We start from the raw sequence: 24,044 nt of genomic DNA on the forward strand, positions 1-24,044 counted from the left end.
AGATATGTGTAAATTCCAGCATACATGAATATTCAAATATTTTTCATTTTACAATTTTAGCTGCACAAGAAGTCCATTCTCGATGTATGAACAGTAGAGGCTTTAAGTTTCCACATCACACTCATGTTTGCTGAAGATTGGACCAGGATTGGCTTCCAAAATATTTGTGATGTCACAAATCCTGCTCATAGGGCTGCCTCTTAAAATCAGAGCACAAAGAAAAGGTACACTTACAGCAATTAATACAAAACAGCCTTCTAGTGTCAAAAACATCATTCTACACAGTGAGGCTCAAATATTTAACTGTTGGAAACAAGAAGAAAAACACATAATTGACTGAGGAGGACCTTGAGTAAAAGATCTGACTACCTGGTCCAATGCTGTCAGCCTAACCTTACTACATTTCAAAGGCAAACATTGCATATTTTTGACTCCACTAAAGCTGTGGTTACAAACATTCATTCATCTTGTAAAATATGACGTTTTGTGATGGATGAAAGTATGTTGGATACAAAGTAGCCCGAATTAGCATTCTTTTATCAAAGCTGCATTAAAATGATGTCTATACGAAAATTCAAAAGTTCATACTGCATATGTAATACTATATTAGTAGTATTAACTATGATTTATTGAAATAAGAATGGCTCTCCTCTTATGACTGTGTCTTCATGTCAGGGTGAAGGAGTGCGCTGCAGCCTGCCTGTCGTGAGTCCTCCCGGCCGGCAGGTGGAGGAGCGGCGTTGTGAGCGCTGTGCAGGCGGATGTTGACAGGCCTGTTGCTGGGCTCGAGCTTTGGCTGCTGCTGCTATCACGTTTCAGTAGTCTCCACATCTTGCTAGAACTTTCCTGTCACTCTGGAAACACTGCCCACACCCACAGCAACCCCCAATGGCAACCGAACGGCAAGTGAAACTTAACATATCGAATTAACTTGTATTATATTTTCATACATTTGCTTCTACGCAGCCGGTTAACCGTTGTTCTCTCCTGTCGCTTTAGCACCTTTCCCGATAGCTTCATTGACGAAGATCCACAGAAAGCTCTGGAGGTAAACATTAGCCTTAGCTAGCCATATACGAATGAAACTAGCGAATTTACCATATCTCTGGTGGCATGGGTTATCACATTAACCTTAAGTTATTCTTATCCGCTGTTTTCTAAAGGAAAATGAGTTTGGTGTTGGTGATGATAATGTTCTTGTTGTTAGCACTGATTTTGACACTGTAACTTGCTAGCCAGTTTAGCTAACTAACGCTTCCTGTTAGCATCACTTCGCGTTAAGAACAGGGTGTCATTGTAACTTTAAGTAACAGTAACATTTATTTTGTCTTTTACTTAAACCTCTTTAAATTAGGACATGGTCAGTCATACCTAGTTGTGTCTGAGTGATGTTGTGATAAACGGACATATCTAAGACATATCAGGCTGTCAGCATGACAAGCACAAAGTGTCATCTACCACAGAGTGAAAGAGAAGACAGTAACGACTGCTTCTCTACTAGCTTATTTACTAGCAGCATTTAAACACACCGTTATTTGTTGTTCCTTCGTGTCAAATGTAGACTTTAGCTTCCGTAACGGAGCTGAAAGACAGAACGACAACTTACGTAGTTGCCAAATAAACCCCGGAATTATAAATTATATTTAAAAAAAATGGTCGATGTTGACAGTTTAGCAATAGGATGAGACGAACAAGTGAGCTGTTTAGTGTGACTTTTCCTTCTTTATCTCGACTATTTCAGGTCATAAGCAGTACTGTAAGCGCTCTCTCTTTTCTTGTAGGCACTAAATGAGGCCTTGCAAGGAGACTCCGACAACGCTGAGTGGTTGTGCCAGCGTGCCTATGCCAACACAATTCTTAAAAACTACAGCTGTAAGTCCACATACATGTATTGACAGACGTGATGATCATAACGCTTTTTTGTTTTAAAGATTTGCTGGAGATGAATATAATTGGGTGTGGTGACTCTAGTCAATTGATAATCTGGTACTAGTCAGCAATCACACAGTCAGTGTCATGAATATCTGTATTTTGAGTTAAACAGCCTGGATGAATATACATGTATGATAAATATAGTGATGCCTTTTCTTTGCAGGTGCTGTGGATGATGCCAAAAAAGCACTGCAGCTACAACCCAGCCTTCCCCTTGCTTTCATGCGAACAGGGTGTGTACTATGATATGAAAAAGCAAATGAGGGGACATAAAGTTGTAATATAAAGTTGACTGGTGAACATGGGCTATGAAAGTTGCACACTTATTTCTGAAGTTAATTTTTAATTACTAACTGATACCTTTCAACTCAGACATTGTATGAGAAGTTCCAATGTACTAGAATTCCTTTAGTCATTTGACTTCTTTAACAAGGCACAGATCAAAACTGTGTTCCAAGATAGGTCACTTTAAGTTCTTCAAGATTATCTGATCTAAGTGTGTGTGGCATGTTTTTCTCTCCAAATTGCAGAATAGCAGAGTACCACCTTAACCACTACGAGTCAGCACATGCTGCTTTCACTCAGGGACACCAACTGGATGGTAAGTACAGCTTATTTTGGCCTCCAGACCAGTGCACACTTTCCACCATCCCACACTCTACCAACCACTGTTCGCAGCAGGACCCTGTCTGCTTCACTCCCCTCATTGAATCCAAACAGCTAACCATGTGTCCTGTAGCTTTTGGGAGAAAGCAGGCAGGCTTAGTACACAGAAACAAGTCAAGGTGCTCTACATAATTATGTTTAAAAGAGACAAATAAGTGGGAAAAAATGAAAATAAAAGGTCTAAACACATAGATAAAAGGCAATAAGTGCCATTTCAAGTAACTTACAGTTGTTGCACATTGGAAGTACAGTACACTATGAATTCTCAACATTAAATGTCTTGCTGTCACCATGGCTTCATGTTTTAGAGGACTCCTCAAACATAATTCTTTTCAACAATGGCTATGTTACTGTTATAACATAACCACTAATATTTCTTCTTCAGCTGGTCTTTTATATTGTATTTGGCCTGCAGCTAACAATTGTTTTCATTATTGATTAATCTGCGGAATGAATGTTAAATCATGGCGAATGGTGAAAAATGCCCCCCTCTGTAAAGCCCAACATATCCTGAAAACCCCTGTTTATCTGACCCAACACAGTCCAAAACCCAAAGATGTTTAGCGTACCATCACTTACATGAATTTTTGGCATTTTTGATTGAATAAAAATAATGAAATTTAATTAATTTTTAGGTAATCTGTTCAGTAAATTTCCAAATTGGGTGCAGATTCATTTTATGCCGATCAACTAATCAATTAGAGGATTCATTGGCACAGCTCTATACCGTATAACCCTAACTATGACTAGAATGGTTATTTAACCAAGTGTTGTTTAAATGTCCAATATTGTGGCTTATCATTATCTTTCGTTTTTGTTTTCACTGTCTGAATTCTGTTCTATATTTACATGCTCATGAACAAAGAATACGTTTTACACAGTAACACAGGTAACTTACCATAAATGATCTGATCTAAATGATACATGTTCGAGTTGTTTTTTTAGGTTTTGTAAAAATGTACAAAACTTTTATTAAAGCATGTTTACAATATATGGACAAGTAAGACTGCAAGGAAAGAAGTTAATAGTAAATTCCAAATGATTCTAGGCTAATTTCTCATGGAAAAGGTATTAAAGGTTGAGTTTTTGTTAAATTTTCTTTTAATTTTCTGTTAAAATTTCTCCTTCATTATGGGTTAACAGTTTGATGGCTTTGTTTTCAAAATCAGTTCAGATGTTAATCATTTTACAAAAGAGCAGTGGTTTATTTTAACTTTAAGAAAAAAATAACCATTATTGGGTTTGACAGGAGAGATCTGTTCAAGATGTTGGATCAGGAATAAAAGATTTTAGGTAAAGAGTTTTAGAGATCACACAAGCCAGTGAAGACAGTGTCTGTCTACATTGTTCACCAGAATAGCCGTTGGCACAAATACATTATGGTCAACATTTTAATTATATAAACTTCAAAAGAAAAATACAAATCAATGAGTGGAGAAACATAGCAAACAGTGGCTCTGTTATTCTGGTGGGGGCTTTTTGCTAACATGGTTTAGGTTAATTTGTTGAAGGGTCACTGCAAATCAATACAAAGTTGTTCTAAATTATCTACTTTATCCTTTGATTAAAAAAAAAAAAAATTATAATAAAGGGGGCAGTAAAAGGCTTGAGTATGAAATTGATATGAATCATATGCTATGGCCTTTAACACAACTACAACTAAACCCAATTAAAATAAAGTGGATTTTGTACTCATGTGACCGTGCTGTCCACCAACGTCATTAAAACACCAAGTGAGACAATATATTTTCAGAGGTTGGTGTTAATCCCTCAAGTGGAGTTCAATGACTTGTAAAATCCATAACAAGGTGCATTGTAGCTGTTCTTGCTGCACACGTGGGTCCAACATCTTAAACAGATGCTTCGTATTGGGTTTTCCTTTAGTATTGTCACCCATCTGTACATACTGTTGTGACCAAAAACTGAAGGTCAAACATGGATTTCTGCTTCATTATACAACCGTCATTTCTGGAAGTTTGGACGGTGCAAAACATAAATCAAAACAGAACGCAGTTATTTGCAAACAAACTGTGTTTGTTGAGAACATTTTTACAGCCTTTCAAGGATGTCCCTTTTATACCCGATCATGATAATATTTCCTGTTACCAGTGTTCTTGTTTACCCATGGCATGTTCCAAAAAGCTGTTTTTGGAACATTCCAAAAAAGAAACCCTGTTCCGACTTGTTATAACATGTTGTTGGCAGCGAATTCAGAATGAGTGAATAAGTACATATTTACAAAAAATAATGAAGCTGTTAAGATAAACACAATTTTTAACATTTGAACAGTTGAGTATATGTAAAAAATCAGCAGCAGTTATCACATATTGTTTTCTCTATGTTTTACACAGCCTCACACCTGTTTTTTAATCTTGGTTGTGTTTGAATTTGATTTTCTATTTATTCATGACCTAGAAACTTGCACGTAATTTGTGGTGAATAAAGCAGCTTTTCATTTGAAAAGGCAGCTGAAACTGGCCAGCAGAAAGTGAACAAGAAAAATGGTAAAGTGGTGGCAAAAACAGCATCACTGCTATTAAGGCCCTGTCCACACATACACAGGTGTTTCTCAAAACAATGCTTTTTCTATACGTTTTGGCCTTTGGTACAGACGTAAATGGTTAAAGATATTCATGAACTCAATTTCAGTTCACATGTCTGGATGGGGTGAAACAGAATTGTTTTGGAAACGATGATGGAGACACATGTTTACCAGTGTATGTGGCATCATTAGCAAATGTGAACTCCGAATTATGACATTTGAGTACTCGAGTTTGCACGGTGACAAAATGGATGTTAGCTACATAGTTTAGTCATATTTAGAAAGACGCAAATGGATATTGATTTTACGACGCTAGAAAAGAGAGACAAAAACATCTGTCTACAATGTTTTGCTAAGCTATCCAGGAAGATAATGTGAAGAGTAGTCACGTTTCCCTGCCTCATTAATAGTATTTTTTGTATCTAAGCAACAGGCAAGAGTGTACAGTCTACTTCCTGTTCACATTGCATGCCCAGGCCAAGTGAATGTGAATGGGCATGGGATATGCGTTTGTGTTAGTATGGATGGATTTCCAATTACACTGCTAAAAACGATACAGAATAAACAGATAAAAAGAGATACTTATTTTACAAAAATACCTGTGTGCATGTGGACAAGGACTACGGCCTGAATCCATTTTAATGGGTTTTCTAGACACATCATTATAGAACAAACTGATGGGGTACAGTCACACATACATGAATGCAAGGCTTGACCATTGCCTACCCCTGCTAAATGTGGGCAGAACAGGATGTGAAGCATTGAGCTCAGTTGCTGTTTTTCTAGTCCGTTTTAGGGATCAACCACACACGCACATCTTTGATATTGGTTGTGGCTGCAACACTCTATATTTTATCTGCCCCTTCACTCTCTATAGAATAGAGGTGATTGGAGGATGAATATTCACCACTGTTCATTTTTTATATGTGTGACCGTGCCCTTATGTTAAATAGAAGACATGCTTTGGATCCCCTTTAGAGTGCTCATTCCCTAGGTCTCTAGTGGCAACATGACAAGTCGCCCAAGTGGTCCGAATTAAATCAGCGGGACGGTGGAAAAAAAAAGCTGTTGGGGTCCATCACTGCTCTGTTTTGTAAATCCATTGTTGGAGTAAAACAAAAAAATAGCTGTTAAAATGTGTCTCTCCTCACATTTTAACAGCTATGCTGATATAACCCACCATAACGTATTAAACACATACAATATGTATGCCCATTTTATCCCAAATTCTTCCTTTATTAAATAAATGCCTTAAGCATTCTCTAGCACTTAGTAAAACCACTTTAGGCATCATTAACACCTCTCCGATGCCCTCAAATGTTTTCATTAAATTCTCAAATTGAGTTTTTTTTTTAATCAGTATGAATATATTACCTTGAAACAGAGCAAGACAGTTAATTTCTATTCTTTTTTTCGTGGCTTCCACAGTTACTGACAAATCCTTTGAGGTCTGGATAAAGCGGTGTGAGGAGGTTATGGGAGGTAAGTAGCTGAAATGAGACTTCAGTTTTTTTTGTGAGGTTAGAGCATTACTTAGAGCTCTAATTGATCTTTAATTTAATGTTTATTAGCATATTAAACCGTCTTTTTATTTCATAGCAAATTCCTCAAAGGTATCAAACATTAGTACACAATAAAGTCAGTAGTTGTTTGTAAGACTTCAAAATCCCAGTTGCACTCCAGCTTCGTTATACTATATAGCTCGTGCTAACAAACACTAAACTAAATGGCACAGTGAGGGAGCTGATCAGCTCAGTTGATCAAACAAATGAGCCCGCACACATCCATGAATCTACAGTGCAGAGTGTTCGCAGTGGTGGAGTGCACAGGCAGAGCTGCTTAATCCAATAAAAGATGCGTGCCATGTCTGAGTGGTGTGTTTCTGTTTTCTGGTGATGACTGGGCCCTCTGGATCATCTCAAGTAAACAAGAGCATGAGTTTTGACAAACACGCTTCACACCCGCATGCACACGTACTCCCAGGAGCAGTATGATTCATCGGAGTTAACGCTACTGATGTTTGAAAGCCCCCGATGAGACCCAGCCCCTTCATAGGCCTGCTCACAGACAGCGTGTGCACACACACAAACAAATGCACACCAGGGTGTACATCAACCCCCCCACCCCGAAACTTGAAAGTACCCTACTTGCGCTTGCTCGCATTCACACCAGGAGCAGTCACTGTGTCTTCTGGTGACAGTGTGTTTACCACCAACCAACACCCACATGACACCTGGTTATTCCATTTTATGAGGCACCCTGCTTGTTTAAACACACACACACACACAAACACACACACACACAAACACACACACACACACACACACTCGTTTTCCCCAAACAGTCCCCCTCCTCATTTCAAACGCGACCTCATTAAGACAACATTACCACGCCTCCTATCATCTCATGTCTCTCTTCCCTCTCTGTGCTCTCTCTCTCTGTAATGAAGTCAGTGAATAATGTATGATAGCATGCTGGTAAACGGTGATCAGCATTGCTTGAGCTCACAGGGCTTTTGATGGGCGTGGATGGACCAGTAAACAAACTGGTGGCACGGATGGGAGCGTCTGCGTGTCTCTGCGTCTGTCTATGTGGGGGGTTTATCCGTCTACTATCTCAGGACAAGTGTGTGTCCTATCTCAGGACAAGTGTGTGTCCTATCTCAGGACAAGTGTGTGTCCTATCTCAGGACAAGTGTGTGTCCTATCTCAGGACAAGTGTGTGTCCTGAGATAGAAAAAAGTTGTGTTCTTAGAGCTTCATCATCAAATTTTTGAGTTGGACGTAGCTTTAGGGGTGTTTTTAAATGTTTCCTGCTGCCACACACCTACATTTTCCCTCTCTCCCTCTCTCTTTGCAGAGCAGACAGAGATTGGCAGCAGCAACAGGGTGAGTTTCTTTGAACGGCCACCTGGGGGCACTGTTGGTCTCGAGAGAGCAGCTGCAGATGTGTACATGTTCCTGCTTCAAAGGAGGAAGCCTTACCAAGCTTTGTTGTTGTTGTTGTGTTTTTCTCATTTTTGTCCCTTTTGTTTCATCCCTCTGCCTCATCACCACATCCTCCTTTGTAATTGTCGTCCCATCTCGGGGGCTGAATGACCCAGCAGACACCAGCAGCTCCGCCTGTGAAGTAAGTGCATTAATGTAAATATGCCTCATCTAAGCATGTGCTTAATGTTTTTAATGTTGCTTGTATTTACTGTATAATAATTGACCACGCCTTACTGCTTTAAAGCAGCCCTACTTTCTATAACTAGGTGACTATAATGTACATAGACAATATATGTTATGATATGGTATGATAATCTGCTACTACCATTTGAAGTTTTTGTTTATTTAAGTTTATTCTATTCATCATATTGGTGGAGAAAATAGAAGAAGTCTTTACACCTTTTAATCAGTTTTGTTTGTGTGTTTTTCTTGCAGGCATGACTGGTACCAAACAGAATCTCAAGTCATCATCACAGTCATGGCAAAAAATGTACCCAAAGATGGTGTGTGTGTCAACTTCATGGAAAAAGAGGTACAAGCACACACTTAAATGCAGTCTCGAAGAGCAGAGACTCTGTGTTTTCTCTGTATTTGGGTGTGTGTGTGTGGAGCAAAGATGGGTTAGCTCTCGGGTGTTTCCTCAGGGGGGCCCATTAGATGGGTCTCATACACACATACACTCTGACACACACACACACTCTCCCCATGGACCCAACTATGCCTCCAGTGGTGCCTTGTTAACATTGCTCCCAAAGTACAGATCTAAGAACAATTTACCCTCCCCAGCTTCTCCAACCTCCTAATTGTCTGTAGATAGAAGGCCTAACTGATCTAGGATCAGCAGCAGAAGAAATAGTTCACTCGCTCCGAATCACAGTCACTTGTTAAGCTCTCTCTGTGGTGCGAAGCACAGATAAGTTCATATATTTTTTACTAGGTCAGTATATACAAAAGAAATTAAAGATGAAAGGCAGTGGTTCCAGTTATTTTCCCTGGTGACTGTGTGCAGCAGCTGTATACCTACAAGACAGCGCAGGACTCCAACTGGAAATTAATATTAAGGCTTTGATAGTTTTGTGGAATTGCCCAAAAGCTACTTTAGCTAACTTTCTAAGCTTTTATCCCTGATGAACTACTTATAACATACATTTGGTCCCAAAATCAGAAAAGTCCACTTTTAGAGAAGTGGTGGGTGGTGAATTACGAGTTGAAATTATGCACTGTACAGCTGAGTTAGTCCATGAGTGGGCAGATTTTAGTGCTTTTCTATATGAGGGGAGCATTTGCCAAGTGATGAGTCCGTAAGGAGTGTGAGGAATTGGGCCACAGCCGAGGCCATCTCCCTCTAAACCAACAAGCCACCCACCCAGAGAGTGACAGGCTGTTAGGAGCTGTCTGACCCCCCCTCAACACTGGTCACTCAGTGGCTGAAGGGGACAAGGCAAGGATACTCCTGGCCATCACACCAGCCACATCGGATGGTTATTCTCGTGGACAAGCTTGACACTTTCATCCCCCTCACTCTTTATCTTTCCTCTTTGGTTGTGTGTTTTCTGCAGACCGCAGTTAAAATTATTGATACCACAGTTTAACACGGGAATTTGACATTTTTTGTCTAAACTAAATTTAATAGAAAAAACAGTGTTTGGTTTTCACGAAAGTGCCACGTCAGAAAGTAACATGTTACAATGTGAAAAGTTTATTGTATAACCAGCAACTTTCACATTACAAGAAACTTTTTATTGGTAAAAAAGAATATACTTTTTACATTGTTACATGACATGTAACATGATTTGTTTCACATTATAATGTGATGATTTATTGTCACAACATAAAATGAAATGTTTAATTTTGTAACATTAAGTAATCATGTTCTAACAACTAAGGATTCACATACAAACCCAGATTAGTTATATCTATTTTTTATCAATTTTAATCTATTTAAGAAAAGTCTCTGTATGTTGTTATAACTTGAAAAACATCTTGTTATAACGATAAACCTTTTTTAACATTATAACAAGAGCCTAATCCATTATTCCTTTTTGGGCATGTCAGCAAAAGCTGCATTTGTTTACTTGGGGTCGACGGCTAAAATTAAAGGCAGCCAATGTGGAATAACGGAATTTGATGGCGTCTGTGTGTCTGCAGGTCTCTGCAACAATACAGCTGGCGTCAGGGGACAATTTCAACCTCCACCTCCACCTCCTGCACCCCATCGTCCCCCAACAGAGCAACTTCAAGATCCTCACCACCAAGGTATCCCAGTCCGTCACTGTTCAGCTCGTGCTGCGATTGTAGTTAAAACTTCCAAATTAACAGGCAGTCCAATACCAAAATGGATGCTTTACATTTGGCATACATTTATGATGATTTGACAGGTGACAGGTTTAACAGAAATGTTACGGTTGACACATGACATGCTTGTGAAGCTGAAACAAACTGTGTGTCGGACCTGCACGCTTTTAACACCAATTGTGTTAAACGGTCCATTGTGCACTAAAAGGCACAAGCATTGTGCATTCTCTAATGTCAGAGCACAGAAAACAACAAACATATGGCTTTTGTCCTGTCTAGGGTCACAATGACCACGACTGATGGATGCTCAAAAATCTGAGATGATATAATGGCTTCAAACTAAGCAGATGACGTAGCTGCCAGGATACAGTTGGTCATGCTTGAGATTCTAAGTGGTTTTGATGTTTCTGATCTGATCTGTGAGCTCTCAGAGGTGCAGCAAGGTCAAGGGAAAGTCAGGAAATATGATACCGCCTCTGTTAGGAGGCGTGAAATAACATGGAATTTCACAAATGGCTTATTTTACAGTTTTTACTGTACGAACCTGTTTTCTCACATACTGTTGTGTTAGATGATGTTTTTCAGATGTTTTTCTCCACAGCGAGCTCAGCCGCGGTGGAAAATAAAACTGTTTACCACTTTACCGCTTTTCTGAGCTGAAAAACATAAACAAACAAGGAAGAATTTTTAGGTCACGGAAACACTCCAGCTAAGTTTTTGAAAGTCAGTGAAAAGTCATTGAATTTCACTCAGAATCAGTAGGAACCTTGTGTGTAGCCTTGCCACACTAGCAGTTATTCTCAACAATAAAGGAGCAGGCTATTAAACATGTCAGGGAACATCTTTTATGTCGCTGTAAAGGAAATATAATGTTGTAACATCACACGCTGGAGAAATGCAGGCTATCCTCCGACTGTGCTTCAAATCTCTGAAGTGTAATTTAGCTAGAAAGAATCGGATCAAATGTTTTCTCTGTGTGTTCAGGTTTTTGTTGTCTTGATAGCTGATCATTGATTATTTTTGTCTTTGTTAAAAATGTAAAGGAATTCAAGTAATACTAAAAAAAAAAAAGAGAGAGAAGAGGAAGAAGAAGAAAAATCATGCAGATGTGAGTTTGAGCTGCTCTCTGAAATTGTGACTGATCATTATTACTGGGGGTTACTACTCTTGAGATTAACATCATAATCTCTTCAATAATTTAAAGCAGTATAAAGTAGGATGTCACTACCTATAATTCCTTAAAGCTGGTAAAGCTCACTGTGGCTCGAGTGGAAATGAGAAAATCCACTCTCGCTGTATACAGTGCAGCTCTTGTGGAGACATTAGTTCATCTGAGCAGCTAACTGGAGATTCACGCATATGCACAAATCCTCACTCCTACACACACAGTACACACTACTTGCGGTGAGTTCCTCAGCACTGTTTAAGGTGATTATGGGCCTAATGAGTAGGAAGGGCACTTTTTACTATAGACTAATTAGTGTGTATTCTAGAGGATGTGGGCTAATGAGCGAGCTGGCTGAGTGTGTGCTGATTCAGGCTTTAAACCACTGTCAGGTTGTAGCCTGAGGATCAAAAGGCAGGTTTTTGTGTGAGTTGATTTGATTGGGTTTTTTTTAATCGTTAAGGAGGGTGGAATTTGTTTTATTCAGGACATTGATCAATCCGGTCTTGCCAATACAGTATAACATAAAGCTCTGCTGTTTCTCTTGGGATCTTTTGTTTTGTGAAATATATTGTTCTGATAATGGTGGATGGGTCTCCACAGGCTTTGGACACGTCATTTTACAAAGCAGTTTTAGTTGTATCCATTGACTGGATAAAAGACGAACAGAGCTTCTGGGTCTGCAATGTGAAGCTATAGCAGAAGAAGATTGTATTTAAGCCTATGAGAAATGCAGTACTTCTCACTTGATTTATTACCTCAGTAAGCATTTTCCTAATGAGTTTATGGTCTCAATCACAAGTTTCAAGTCTTACTTCAACACAGCATGACATCCATTTTTGAAGTAATGGCACCATTTAGAATAAAATAGACAACAAAGCAGGGTGTGCTTAAGGGCCTGGCTACTTTGTGATGTAGAAGTTGTTAACACAATGTGTGCTTGGGGATCTCAGTCAGATCCAATCAGGATATCCACCTTAAAACCCACAGTCCACAAGCCAATGGGTGACATCATGGTGGGTTTATACTTGGTTGTTTCCTATTAAAATTACTCGATAAAGACTCTTCAGATCATGATTTATGGTAAATAAGAGGATAGTTGTCATGTAGCCACTTATTGTCCCTACATACAGGTGGTCCACATATAACTAATACACTTTTGTATTATGGCTGCATTTGAACCTCAGCACTTTTTGGTATTGACCCGGTAATATTGAACATCATGGGGTAATTTGTCTTTTGATCCGATTCCTCTCTAGCTGTAATTAGAAATCTTAACAATATTAGTCCATGTTTTACTCAGCAAGTACAAATATGGACTGCAGTTTTCATTGGATTAGTTGTTGCATCTGCATTTTTAACTCCTTATTTACTGAAGCAGCAGCTCATTACACATTCATTTCCTGGACTGATCTTAGGAATGCCCTCCAGATGCAGTTCAGCCATCTGGAGAGCACCAAGTCTAGAAAATGAATATTAATGTAGTGATCTTGACTCCACAACATTTACTTTGACCAAAGTTAAACCTCCTCATGAGAAAAGAAACGTTTATTACTCATAACATTATATAGTAGCAATCATGAGAGTTGAATAAGGTGTTCAAAATATACACCAACTACCTTTACAATTGTGGGGAGAAGATAATGTTAATACAGCTGATGTTTCAATAGAATACTGAGGTAAATGCTGTCAAATGCTTTATATAATAAAATACTTACAGTACAAATGTCATATGAATAGACAGAAGAGTGCAGCCACAATGTCCCATAGAGTATATATCTAACCTGTTTGAAAAGTATGACAACAAACTAAATTTGCTTATTGAGATTCAACTTCATAAAGGCTTTCTTAATTCTCTCCCATCAGTTTTTAAAGAGTGAAATATTTATGCCAGACTACAAAACTGAAAACATAAAATGACTGTCAAGTCTCGGGAGTCAAGTTGCAAGTCTTTGTCTTCCAAGTTTGATTCAAGTCTCAAGTCTTTTTGTATTGTTTGGTCATGTTGCAATCATCAATACAGTGACTTGAGTCAACTGTAGTCCAAGTCATATTGACTCAAATTCACATCTTAGACTTATTGTAAGCCCAATATTCACTTTCTTTGAGCTCTGTTTTTGGTCTCCACCAGCACAGAGATGAATGTCTGGCTCTTAACCTGCTAAATTCTCCACTGTGTAAAACAGGTAGTTTCAAAATGTGTCTGTCTGCTGAGCAGGTAGTGTACAGTGGTTAAAAATATTGATTCTACCAACTGTTTGACTTTTATGAATGAAAAAAATCTTTGTTTTTTGTATGTTATATGTAAATATATAGACTTTTAGTATGGGTATAACGCTTGACTTGTATCAGCACTTGTACTTAAACATTTTCAACAAACAATACCTAGTCTTACATATGTTCCTATTAGACCGATATCTGTGTAGCTTTGATAAACCCATATAAGCAAAAACCAATAGGTTAACACCAAGTGTCTAAATAGACATGCTACAGTATTAACACTGCAAATCCCCAAAGAAGCTAAGCCACAGAGCCTCTGAAAGCAATGTTGATATTTATTCTTAGTTTATTTCACAGCAATGCCACAGGGGGAATGAAAGGGCAGTGTACGATCACAGGTGCTGGAATTACACTCTGTATGGTGCCACAGCAGCAAAACCATGTTGGGAAATTTGATTAGTAGCGTTATATAACCTGACATCTATATTGTGTTGCAGTATATCCACTGGCTACACAGTTCCAAGTGGAGGCTGACCTGCACAGAAACTGCCCCCTCTCAAAAAAGCACTCACTTTCTCACTTTTCCATGGCAACAGCAGACACTGCATACCAGAGGTGCACGTGGGTTGCAGCTTAAACAAGGGCTCAGTCTTAGAGAGACCACAGCTGAAGATGGTCTTCAACTCTCTCTCATCTCTCTACAGTTTCTTCTTTTTCCTTTCTTCCTCATTTACTGTGTTAGTCTTTGTGTTGTCCATCTCTACATGACACACAAACACACACACATACAGATGTCTTTCTTTCTTTCTTACAGTCATACAAACCCACACACACACACACCTACATCTAGGATAACGAGAGAGAGTGTGCAAGCCCTCCTCCTCTCCCACAAAGCCCCAACTGTTCCGTGGTCCACTAGGCTCCTCCGGTACACGTGGCACCTACACACACACACACACACACACACACACACACACACACACACACACACACACACACACGGCCCACCAAGCTCAGAAGCCCTCATTGGTATCCATAGGTCAAGGCAGCATAAAAACACCTAACTCTTCTAAAACTCTACGGGTAAAATGTGTTTGTACACATGTGCACGACAGTTAAAGAGACGCCAACGAACTGAGCCGCTTTCTCATTGCCGTCTCATTTAAATATTTTGGAGCTGTTTCATTTTTCTGAAGCCAAGGAGACACTGGGGGGAAAAAACATTCAAATGAACAACAGCATCAGCAAATCAAGTTTCTCCAGATTGGCATGCATCCCTAATGAGCGTTTAAAAAAAGACTGCATTGCCCTCGGAGCTGTTGATTCCAAACCAATGTCGGTCTGTCTGTCTCTGTAATAGGCTGCCCTGCACCCTGCGCTCCACAATGTTTACGCTTCATCTCCTCGCTGTCTTTAAAGACAACTTAGCAGGGGGAGGCTAAGCCGGGTGTGAGTGTGCAAGCACACACACACACACACACACACACACACACACACTCACAAATACAGAGGCCGAACAGTAATCTTTCAGCACACTTGTGCCATTTACACAAAGTATTTGCACTGTGTGTGTGTGCGCGTGTCTTCTGTAGCACATTATCGTCAGTGCGACCTCCTCCTGTCCTCCACCACGACAGACATTCCAACCGCAGGGTTCACCGCGACAACGGGGAGCCAATTACACACCAGTGTGTTTGATCAGAACAGACGGTTGACGCGCACACACTTAGAGGCGTGCGCGCAAACACACTAAACGCAGTTTTCGATTCCATGCACGCCCATTCATTCAGCTCCAAACTCATCTCTTTTCGGAAAATAGCTAAAGTGGCGTCTCCGCTCTTTAATTTGCATGCCTGTCAACGTCTAAGAATGTTTATATTTATTACATTTATGCATCTTTCTAGCAGAGTTTGTTTTGAAATCCACTGGGATCTGGAGAAAGAGGGAGAAGATGCTGGGTGAGGCGTTGTGGCAGGAAGGAGGATGGGGGGCGATGGTTACAAACACATGTGACAAGCAACACAGGACCCCAGTGCCCCTCTGTAAATAGCATGTGTGTGTGCCCACATGTGTGTTTGTGTGTGTGTAGTGCAGGATTGTATAGTCCGGCCCCTGGGGTCCCGTGGGTGGTGGCCCCTGTATGTGGCTCTGCTGTCACATCCCTTTACGAGCCATTGCTTCGCCTGTCACACACACAGAAGTGCACACAGAGAGACACACACACGGCGCCTGGCCTGCCATATCCCTTAAAAGCCAGGAAACACAGATGTGGCAGCAGATTAATGTTGTATGGCCCAAGAGCACGCAGAGAAGCACACACACTTTGACACACACACACACACACACACATCGTTGGATCTGCTGCATTTCACACCACACACACATTTAAGACAATTAATGGCACCTGCAAACTGTTGCTGGTAATTTAAAGATAACATTTAGTTGGATTGGTTTAGAATCTTAGGTCCTTTATTTGTTCTCAGACCTTGTCTCTGCCTTAGACTTTCAATGATCAAAAGCAATTTGTTTGAAACATTACAGTCAAAAATACTGTTGAGTTTCTGTCTTGTTAAAACTCAACTGTGTAGATAACTGGACTAGGATTTTGATTGGACTCAACATCAGAATTAGCATCTGTTCACCCACATTGATAAAAAAAAAACTAAACAAATCTGGACGATAATAAAAAGTACGTTATATATAAAAGATCCACAGTAACTATTCAGAGTTACAAGTGCCACTACAAAGGCCATATTCGTTTGAACGCCAGTTAGCGGTATTTGTGAGCCATTGGAGTTGGTCTGGGAAATCAGCATTTTGATTCATACTGACGTCTTCAAAGCACCATGAGACCCCTCACAGAGCTCAAAGCTGAGATTGCAGGTGCATCTGTCACAAAGAAACAAAAATTATTAAACACACCGCGAGGAGCTGTGTCAAAGACCGATTGAAATCCATTTATCAAACACAAACGGTCACAACTTACGAACAGGGTTCAACATAGACTCTGATGCATCCTGAATAATTAAACAACTTAACAACTAACTTTAAGTTTGTTAGGGGCTTCACATTTTGTTTTTACTTCAGCTTCCCACCCTAGAGTTAAAACACAGGCCTCTATGGTTTGAGAAGTATAAATATGATTATGGCTTTTCTCTATTTGATATCCCATTTATTATATCTATCGGTTCAAGATGATGTAGTTAGAGTTCTTATTTTATTCTGAAACAAGAGGATGTATAGCATTTTTCCCATGAATGGTAACAAAACCGATTAACTGATAATTAAACAAGTTTCAGATTTTGTAATTTTTTTGTTGCAGCTGATACAGATGATACATATTTTTTCTCCCTGTATGTACAGTGTGTCTATTGTGACAGATGGGTTCGGCTGGAAAAATGAGGTCGTACATGTTTATCAGAGAGTTTCTGCCTTTAGAACTGTTCCAAATGGCCATATTTGAAGGCGGGCTGAATTGCATATAACAACACACATTTTCAGGCCATCCCTCCTGGAAAACATTTGTATTGCTGAACTCTTTCTCAACTCTTCACACCGGGCTGTTCATGACGAGTGAGTGTGAATTGTTGTTTCCGGAAAGTTACAGAAATTCTCGGGCACAGACTACGGGTCGTAGTGGGGCACCTGGGACCGGACTTGAGTCCTGTCCAGCTTTGGATCTTTGTTTTACATCGTCAATCTTGTCCAGGTCCAGTCCCAGGTTTAACAGTGTGTTTAATAGCACTGGTGGATCTAGGAAGAGCCGCCCATGATCAGGAGGTGGAGGTTCAAACAGCAGGTGGCAACAAACGAGCCGTAGTTATTATAGTTCAACAGCCCACACGGTTGAGGTTATCTTTATTATACTAGATGCGACAAAACTGCAGGGCTGATTCTAAACATGTCGTGTTTGTCACCCATCAACATGACAGCATGTGGACTGTTAAGCTGAACTCATGGATAAGTCATGCTCTTTCAGTCAGCAAGAGAGGATGGACTATACACAACCGGGGAGAAGGCACTAACGTTGCAACAGGGAGGACACAAAGTTTTGTTTTGATAACTTGTAATTTCACGTGAACTTGTTAGAGCGATCAGCTGTGAAATCGGTTTTGATCGTGTCTGTGTCTCCCATTCCGTTACGTGTCCGATATTTCTCGGCTCCAAGCTTTGAAATTATAGATGGCTACAGTTCAGTTCGGGGTAGGACTTTTTTATTTTATTTTTTTATCTGGGTTCGGGCACAGGTTTTGGGACATAGACCCAAATCTAATGCCAGAAATCTATGGAGGGAATTTAAACTCTCAGTAGCTGTGCACTAGAGCTAGGTGATATTTTAGGCTATATCAACACACATCTGTTTTGAAATCTGCTCACAAGTAGGTGAGGACAAAAATGAAATATCACAATATTTTTTAACTGAATACCTCAGTATCAATGTTGCAACATATCATATTGAAGAGACAACTATTGGTACTTTCACAAAATATTACCACAGTGAGATTTCTGCTCAATAATCATCAGCAATATGAATATAAAGACTAGTCGGGTAAAGTCAAGTGTGAGAATCGGTAGAAGATTCTGGTATGACATCACTTTACTGTAGTGCAGCTTGTCACACCAGGAATAGACAACACTTTTGTCATATTGTATGTAAAAAATATCTAGGATTATGTATAGTCTCCGATAATGATGATGATGTGTTTGTAAGCACAAATTTGCAAAAAAAAAGGGTGACGTATTCTTTTAAATTATTTGGGAAGCAGCCTGCATTCTCAGCAGACATCTTTCTTTTTTTAGCCTCTCGGCCGTTTGCAGGTGAGCTGAAAAGTTAATTTCGGACACTGCACAGATGCCTCCCCGTGCACGAGGCACTCTGTGGGTCCGAAAGTGCTGACACATACCAAAGTGATCTATCAGCGCACCGCTACTCGCACTAGCTTGTCTCCCCGGCGGAGAAGGTAGCAGCGATCATACGGTCTCATTTCCCTCAATCTGCTCTCCTCACTCACGCTTCACTCAGTGCAAGTCAGCCGCTCTGCCTCCTCATCTCTAACCTTGTCTACCTCTTGGTTCCCTCTCCTCCTCTGGCACCCTCATAAATGAATCATCACATCGCCCAGCAGAGCAGAAATGTTCCTTAATTGCACCGACATTACCGGCGCTGTCTTTCACGTGCACACATATCAAACACATGCACCGTTAATGGCTGGTAGGGGCTGTGTGCAAGGGATTGGGTGGGGGGGGGGTTAGCACTGCAGCTCGCGTGTCTCGCTGGTATGTGCCCTGTCAATGCAGCTCAGTGTTAAAAGCATGTGTCCATGTCCTCTCTCCCCTCACTGTTTTCTCCCATGTTCTCCTGGTGTAATGATTTGGATCAGATGCTGCTGTGTGGAATTAGGATCTCTCCCTCCTCCCCCCCACTCTCTCTCCCGCCCGCTCCGTCTCTCACACTGGCCCTCTGGCTGACAGGCATCTCGTTAGTGCAGTATGTCTGTCAGTGAGGTTCGAGATTGAGCTGTGCCCCCGCATATCCCTGATGTCTCTCTCTCTCTCACACACAGACACACACACACACACACACTCGCAGGCTGAGTTGACGACAGCTCAGAACAGACATTCTCTCTGGCCTCAATAATGATCTGATGTCCTGTACTTTTAAGATGTCACTCTAATGCACTCTAACGTTATTTTTGCCCCGCACGACAAAGAAGAGCATTTTGCTAAACATTATCCTCTCCCGTGTTCCCTCTTCTTCCCCCCCCCCGTCGCTCTTTATCGCCCCTCTCTTCTGTCAGGTGGAGTTCAAGATGAAGAAGACAGATGCCATCAGATGGGAGAAGCTGGAGGGCGAGGGACAGGAGTCCAACATCAAACACTTCAATCCCAGTCAGTCCACAGCTTCTGCAATTACACTCTTTTCACCCAGCCGTCCTCCTGTCTCTGCCCTCATCTGTCCATCTGTCCCGTTCTCCCTTACCCTCTTCTTATTCCTCTATCTCTATATCTCTCTCTCTCCCTTCCCCCTCTCTCTCTCTCTCTCTCTCTCTCTCTCTCTCTCTCTCTCTCTCTCTCTCTCTCTCTCTCTCTCCCTGCAAAGATCAATATAAGCTTCTGTGTTTGTCTGTTCTGCACTAAAATAAGAGTGGGCAGTCAAGCCCTGCTAGAGTCTTTCATTAGTCTGACGGTGAAAGTAGGCAGGGAGAGGGAAAGGTATGACAGCAAAATATGACTCAGTATTTTAGCCCACATATTCCTATTACTGACAGGATTAATTACTTATGTAAGTGTGTGTGTGTGTGTGTGTGTGTGTGTGTAAGGGGGAGTAAAAGTTAAGTGGGCAGCCAAAACCATCTTTTCCATGAAACCAGCTCAGCCTCCCGGACGCCCTGTTTATAAGTGCCTGCTAATAACTCGGACTGCTGTTCCATTTAAACATGATATCTGACATCTGATTTTATGGGATCACATTGCTGAATGTCCACACTTGGCCTGAATATGTCTACTGTGCGTCGGGCGTTGTATTTATGTAAATCTGTGTCTGGATTACATTTCGCGCTCTCCTTCTCCATCTCTTGTTGGGATTAAAGTGGGCGTATTTCATCCAGGAGATATAGAAATCAAATCACAATGTGATCCTTCAGCGTCTGAGTAGGATGATTCGGTTTCAAAGCAAAAATGATTTCAGTTAATACATCTCGGTGTGATGAGATGATAAACGTCAGGATATTAAACTGCATTCAGCTGAAATCTCAATGAAAAACATTTGCACTGTTTCACAAAACCAATAAGCTGCATGTTATAGCTACAGAGCTCTCTCTGCCGTCTTATCAGACACCTCTCAGCTGCTTTTAAAATCTCACTGACTTTAACTGAAACTACGTGAACCTTTTTAACACCGTTTCCCTCCACCATCAGATCAGTACCCGACATCGTCCCACTTGTCCCGCAAATGGGACAAGATGGTGGTGGACCTCAGCGAGGAGGAGAAAAATGAGAATCTGGAGGGAGATGCAGCGCTCAACAAGCTCTTCCAGCAGATCTACTGTGATGGCTCAGACGAAGTCAAGCGAGCCATGAACAAGTCTTTTGTAAGTACTATACTTAAACGTACTGGTAGAAACTTGAAACTGGATATGAAACGGTCTCAGTTAAGCAATGAGGCCTTTGTATGACTTGTGTAAACAAAGCCATAAACTCAAATATATGCTAATATTATGTAGTTATTATTGCCTGTAACCGGGTTTTTTAAAAAAAGCTTAATGTGGTGGAGTGCTGACGATGAATTGAGTCTTCAGGAGTCTCTCAGCCTGAGGAAGAAGCTGCTCTGCAGTCTGGTGGTACAGGAGCTGATACTTCTGTTGCTGCAGAAGAACTTTAACATAACATTTCATGCTGAACTTGCTACTGAGATATATCTTGCTGTTGGCTTATTCTTATTATTCTTCTTATACTTCTTCTTCTTATTATTAAGATGATATTACATTGACTTGATATCTTAAGATTTAGCTGAAAGGTTTTATTGACTACATTCAGCCACTTGATGTGTTAGCATTGCTAACTGTAGCTAGAAAACGATAACATTGCTAAAACTAGCTAACTAGCTTTAGGGCAGTACAATATGCTGGCTGCATACTGTAGAACTCAGCCATTTGTAAAAAAATAAATAAATAAATAAAAAATTTAGAAACTGGCAACTACCAAGACTGCCTGATCAGGAAACATAGACACCATGTGATACTAACAGTGTTATACTATTGACTGATAAACGTCATTAAAGGCAGAAACCAACTGTCCGAATTCTTACACAGACATAAAAAAAACCCCAAAAACAGTTTTGACTCAACAAGCATTTTAAAATTACTGATTCACAATAATAATAATGTTTTAAGGAAAAGCTGCTTATAAGAGCTCCTCATATTCTGCACCTTTTCTACAAGCACTGTAGATGTATTTTAAATGAATATTTCCAAGCAACCAAATCTGTACACGGTGGGATCACAGGTAAACAGGTGTATGAACGGCAGCGCTGCAAAAACAAAGTTTACTTTGTTTCCTGTCTCAGTCATTAGTCTTTCATAAATATAAATAGATACGTCCCCTTTTCTGTGTCTTTCTTTCATTCGCTTCGGGAATAAAAACAAAAACCATGCTAGCCAGATCTAGGTCTAGGTCTTTCCAACAGGAGGTGGTGGTGCCCATTCTACTTTTGTCCACAGGGGTGTCCAGAATCAACACAAAAGGCAGGTTCTTCGTAGCTGTTTTAAGTGACATGAGTTTAGTAGTCGCTTAAACATCAGTGCCATAGTAGTTAATGATATACTGTACACAAGGATTCAGTGAGATTAAATTGTCAGGTATTGTTGTGACTTTTAGTACAACAGTGTGTTCTTTAGGGGAATTCATGGCAATCCACCCAATTGCTGTAAAGGCATTTCGCACAAAACTAAAATTACCAGTCTCATGTTGGCGCTAGAGGCAAAGTCAGGAACTCACCAAAGTCAGTAGACTTGAACCATGAATGATTGCACAGTAGTTGTTGTTGATATTTCAGTCTGAACCAAAGCAGTGGACCACTGACACAGCCACGCTACCACGAGCTGCTGGCATTGTGGACCTCTTACCACCTTTCCGCCTCCATTTTGTGTTGTTTCTCTTCCTTTTTAATGTCTTCTCATGTTCAAATACATACAGCCTACCGTCGAAATTAAATAACTCATTACGGTCCACTGGATAACCAGACATTACTCTTTAGTTTCTCTGAATTTAAACAAGCCGAAAAGTTTTGGCATACACACACGCAACTGTAAGTGAAAGGAGTGCAACACACGCATTGTTGACTGATGCAGCAATAGCAGATTGTCTTGTTAACGAGCATCCGTAAAGAGTGCAGTTATGCATGCGGAAGGATGTTTGTATGATTGGGGATAACTGTTGGTTGGTGATTGGGATGAATCAGCATTCTGTGTTGTTAACAATACGATGCCGTGATTCTGAAGTACTGTGAAGCACCGTGAAAAAAGGATTTCCTCGTCAGTTCTAACATGCAACCTAAAGCTAATGGTGTTTTAATATTCATGTTGAGTACCCACTTCTTCATTTATGCATTTGGAGCAGAAGACCTTTAGGAGAGTAAAGGTCAGCTTATATGGAAATCAGCATTTTGAATTATTTGACTTTTTAGCTTGTCATGAAACCAGAAGAAATTTGAAATTAAAAAAGGGAGATGCTGGTTTAAAAAATCCACCTCGTTCATCAGTACTTCTGAACTCAATGATGCTGCAGTGGACTTATCTAAGCCCTGAGCATTCTGAAGCAGGGAGAAGGTGTTGCATAACTCCAGCACTAATGAAATGAGGGATCATTCCACTGAAGTGATTTCTCCTCTGTCTCTCCTCCCTGTGCAGATGGAGTCAGGTGGTACAGTCCTGAGCACCAACTGGAAAGATGTGGGCAAGAGAAAAGTGGAGATGAGCCCACCGGAAGACGTGGAGTTCAAAAAGTTCTGAGCACCTCCCTCCCTCTCTCCCTCCCCCCCTCTCTCTCTCCCTCTCTCTCTGTTTGACATCATCTTTCTTCACATTTGTCCATCCGAAGTCCAGCAGGAGTCCTCGCCTCTCGACAGTCTCAACAGCGGTCCACGTCCTCCTCCTCCCGACCCCTCAGTGATGCTGTTGCTCTGCAGGGAGCCTCGGCGTTCCCACTCATGGCCTTCTCTCTGCCATAATTTACGACCAGTTCATTTGAATAATCTGTTGAACGGATTGAGAATCTGATTTTTAAAAGGCTCGTGGATTGAAAAGGGATCCAGATGTGACTGATGGACCTGAAATCCTCCAATTTATCTCTCAGATGTGGTTTTTAGAAACGTCTCTTCTCTCCTCTGCCTCTCCTGGTTTTTCTCAAAACGCCTGCAGCCTTTCTATGTGGGAGCCTTTTGTGACTTCCTGTTATCAGCTCTTGTATAATAATGTAAAATTGTTGAAGATAAGAACCGACTGAGATGTTTAAATTACAACTATGATTGCTTTTTTTCTTGTTTCATTGCAGTTTTTTCTGTACACCCCGGTAAAAAGTCAACAGCAATACTCTGGAATCTGTGTGACATGTGAGCCAGTGGCGTAGCACCATGTTGCTCCCTCAGTGTGATTCAAGCTTCGGTGTAAATAAAAGATTTGTTGTTTGGCTCACAAACTTTATCTCGTGTTTTATGGTGCGTTTGTCCCTGGAAACC

General features: G+C 40.6%; 1 protein-coding gene across 4 annotated transcripts; it reads left to right on the top strand.

Annotated features, from left to right (window-relative positions):
• The first annotated feature begins 750 nt into the window (after window positions 1–750).
• Window positions 751–24,009, top strand: sugt1 (SGT1 homolog, MIS12 kinetochore complex assembly cochaperone). 4 transcript variants are annotated; one of them, XM_030403732.1, is made up of 13 exons: window positions 751–902; window positions 1,000–1,048; window positions 1,782–1,872; window positions 2,096–2,165; window positions 2,463–2,533; window positions 6,569–6,622; window positions 8,000–8,028; window positions 8,244–8,269; window positions 8,566–8,662; window positions 10,279–10,386; window positions 19,609–19,699; window positions 20,729–20,901; window positions 23,218–24,009. In XM_030403732.1, the coding sequence occupies exons 1-13, from the start codon at window positions 889–891 to the stop codon at window positions 23,317–23,319; spliced, it is 975 nt and encodes a 324-aa protein (XP_030259592.1). In that variant the 5' UTR covers window positions 751–888; the 3' UTR covers window positions 23,320–24,009. The 4 variants fall into 4 exon arrangements, with proteins under 4 accessions (XP_030259592.1, XP_030259593.1, XP_030259594.1 ...); XM_030403733.1 differs by having other exon boundaries at window positions 8,247–8,269; XM_030403734.1 differs by lacking the exon at window positions 6,569–6,622.
• The last annotated feature ends 35 nt before the right edge of the window (window positions 24,010–24,044 follow it).

Source organism: Sparus aurata, chromosome 21 (genome assembly GCF_900880675.1).
Source record: "Sparus aurata chromosome 21, fSpaAur1.1, whole genome shotgun sequence".
Lineage (NCBI taxonomy): Eukaryota > Metazoa > Chordata > Actinopteri > Spariformes > Sparidae > Sparus > Sparus aurata.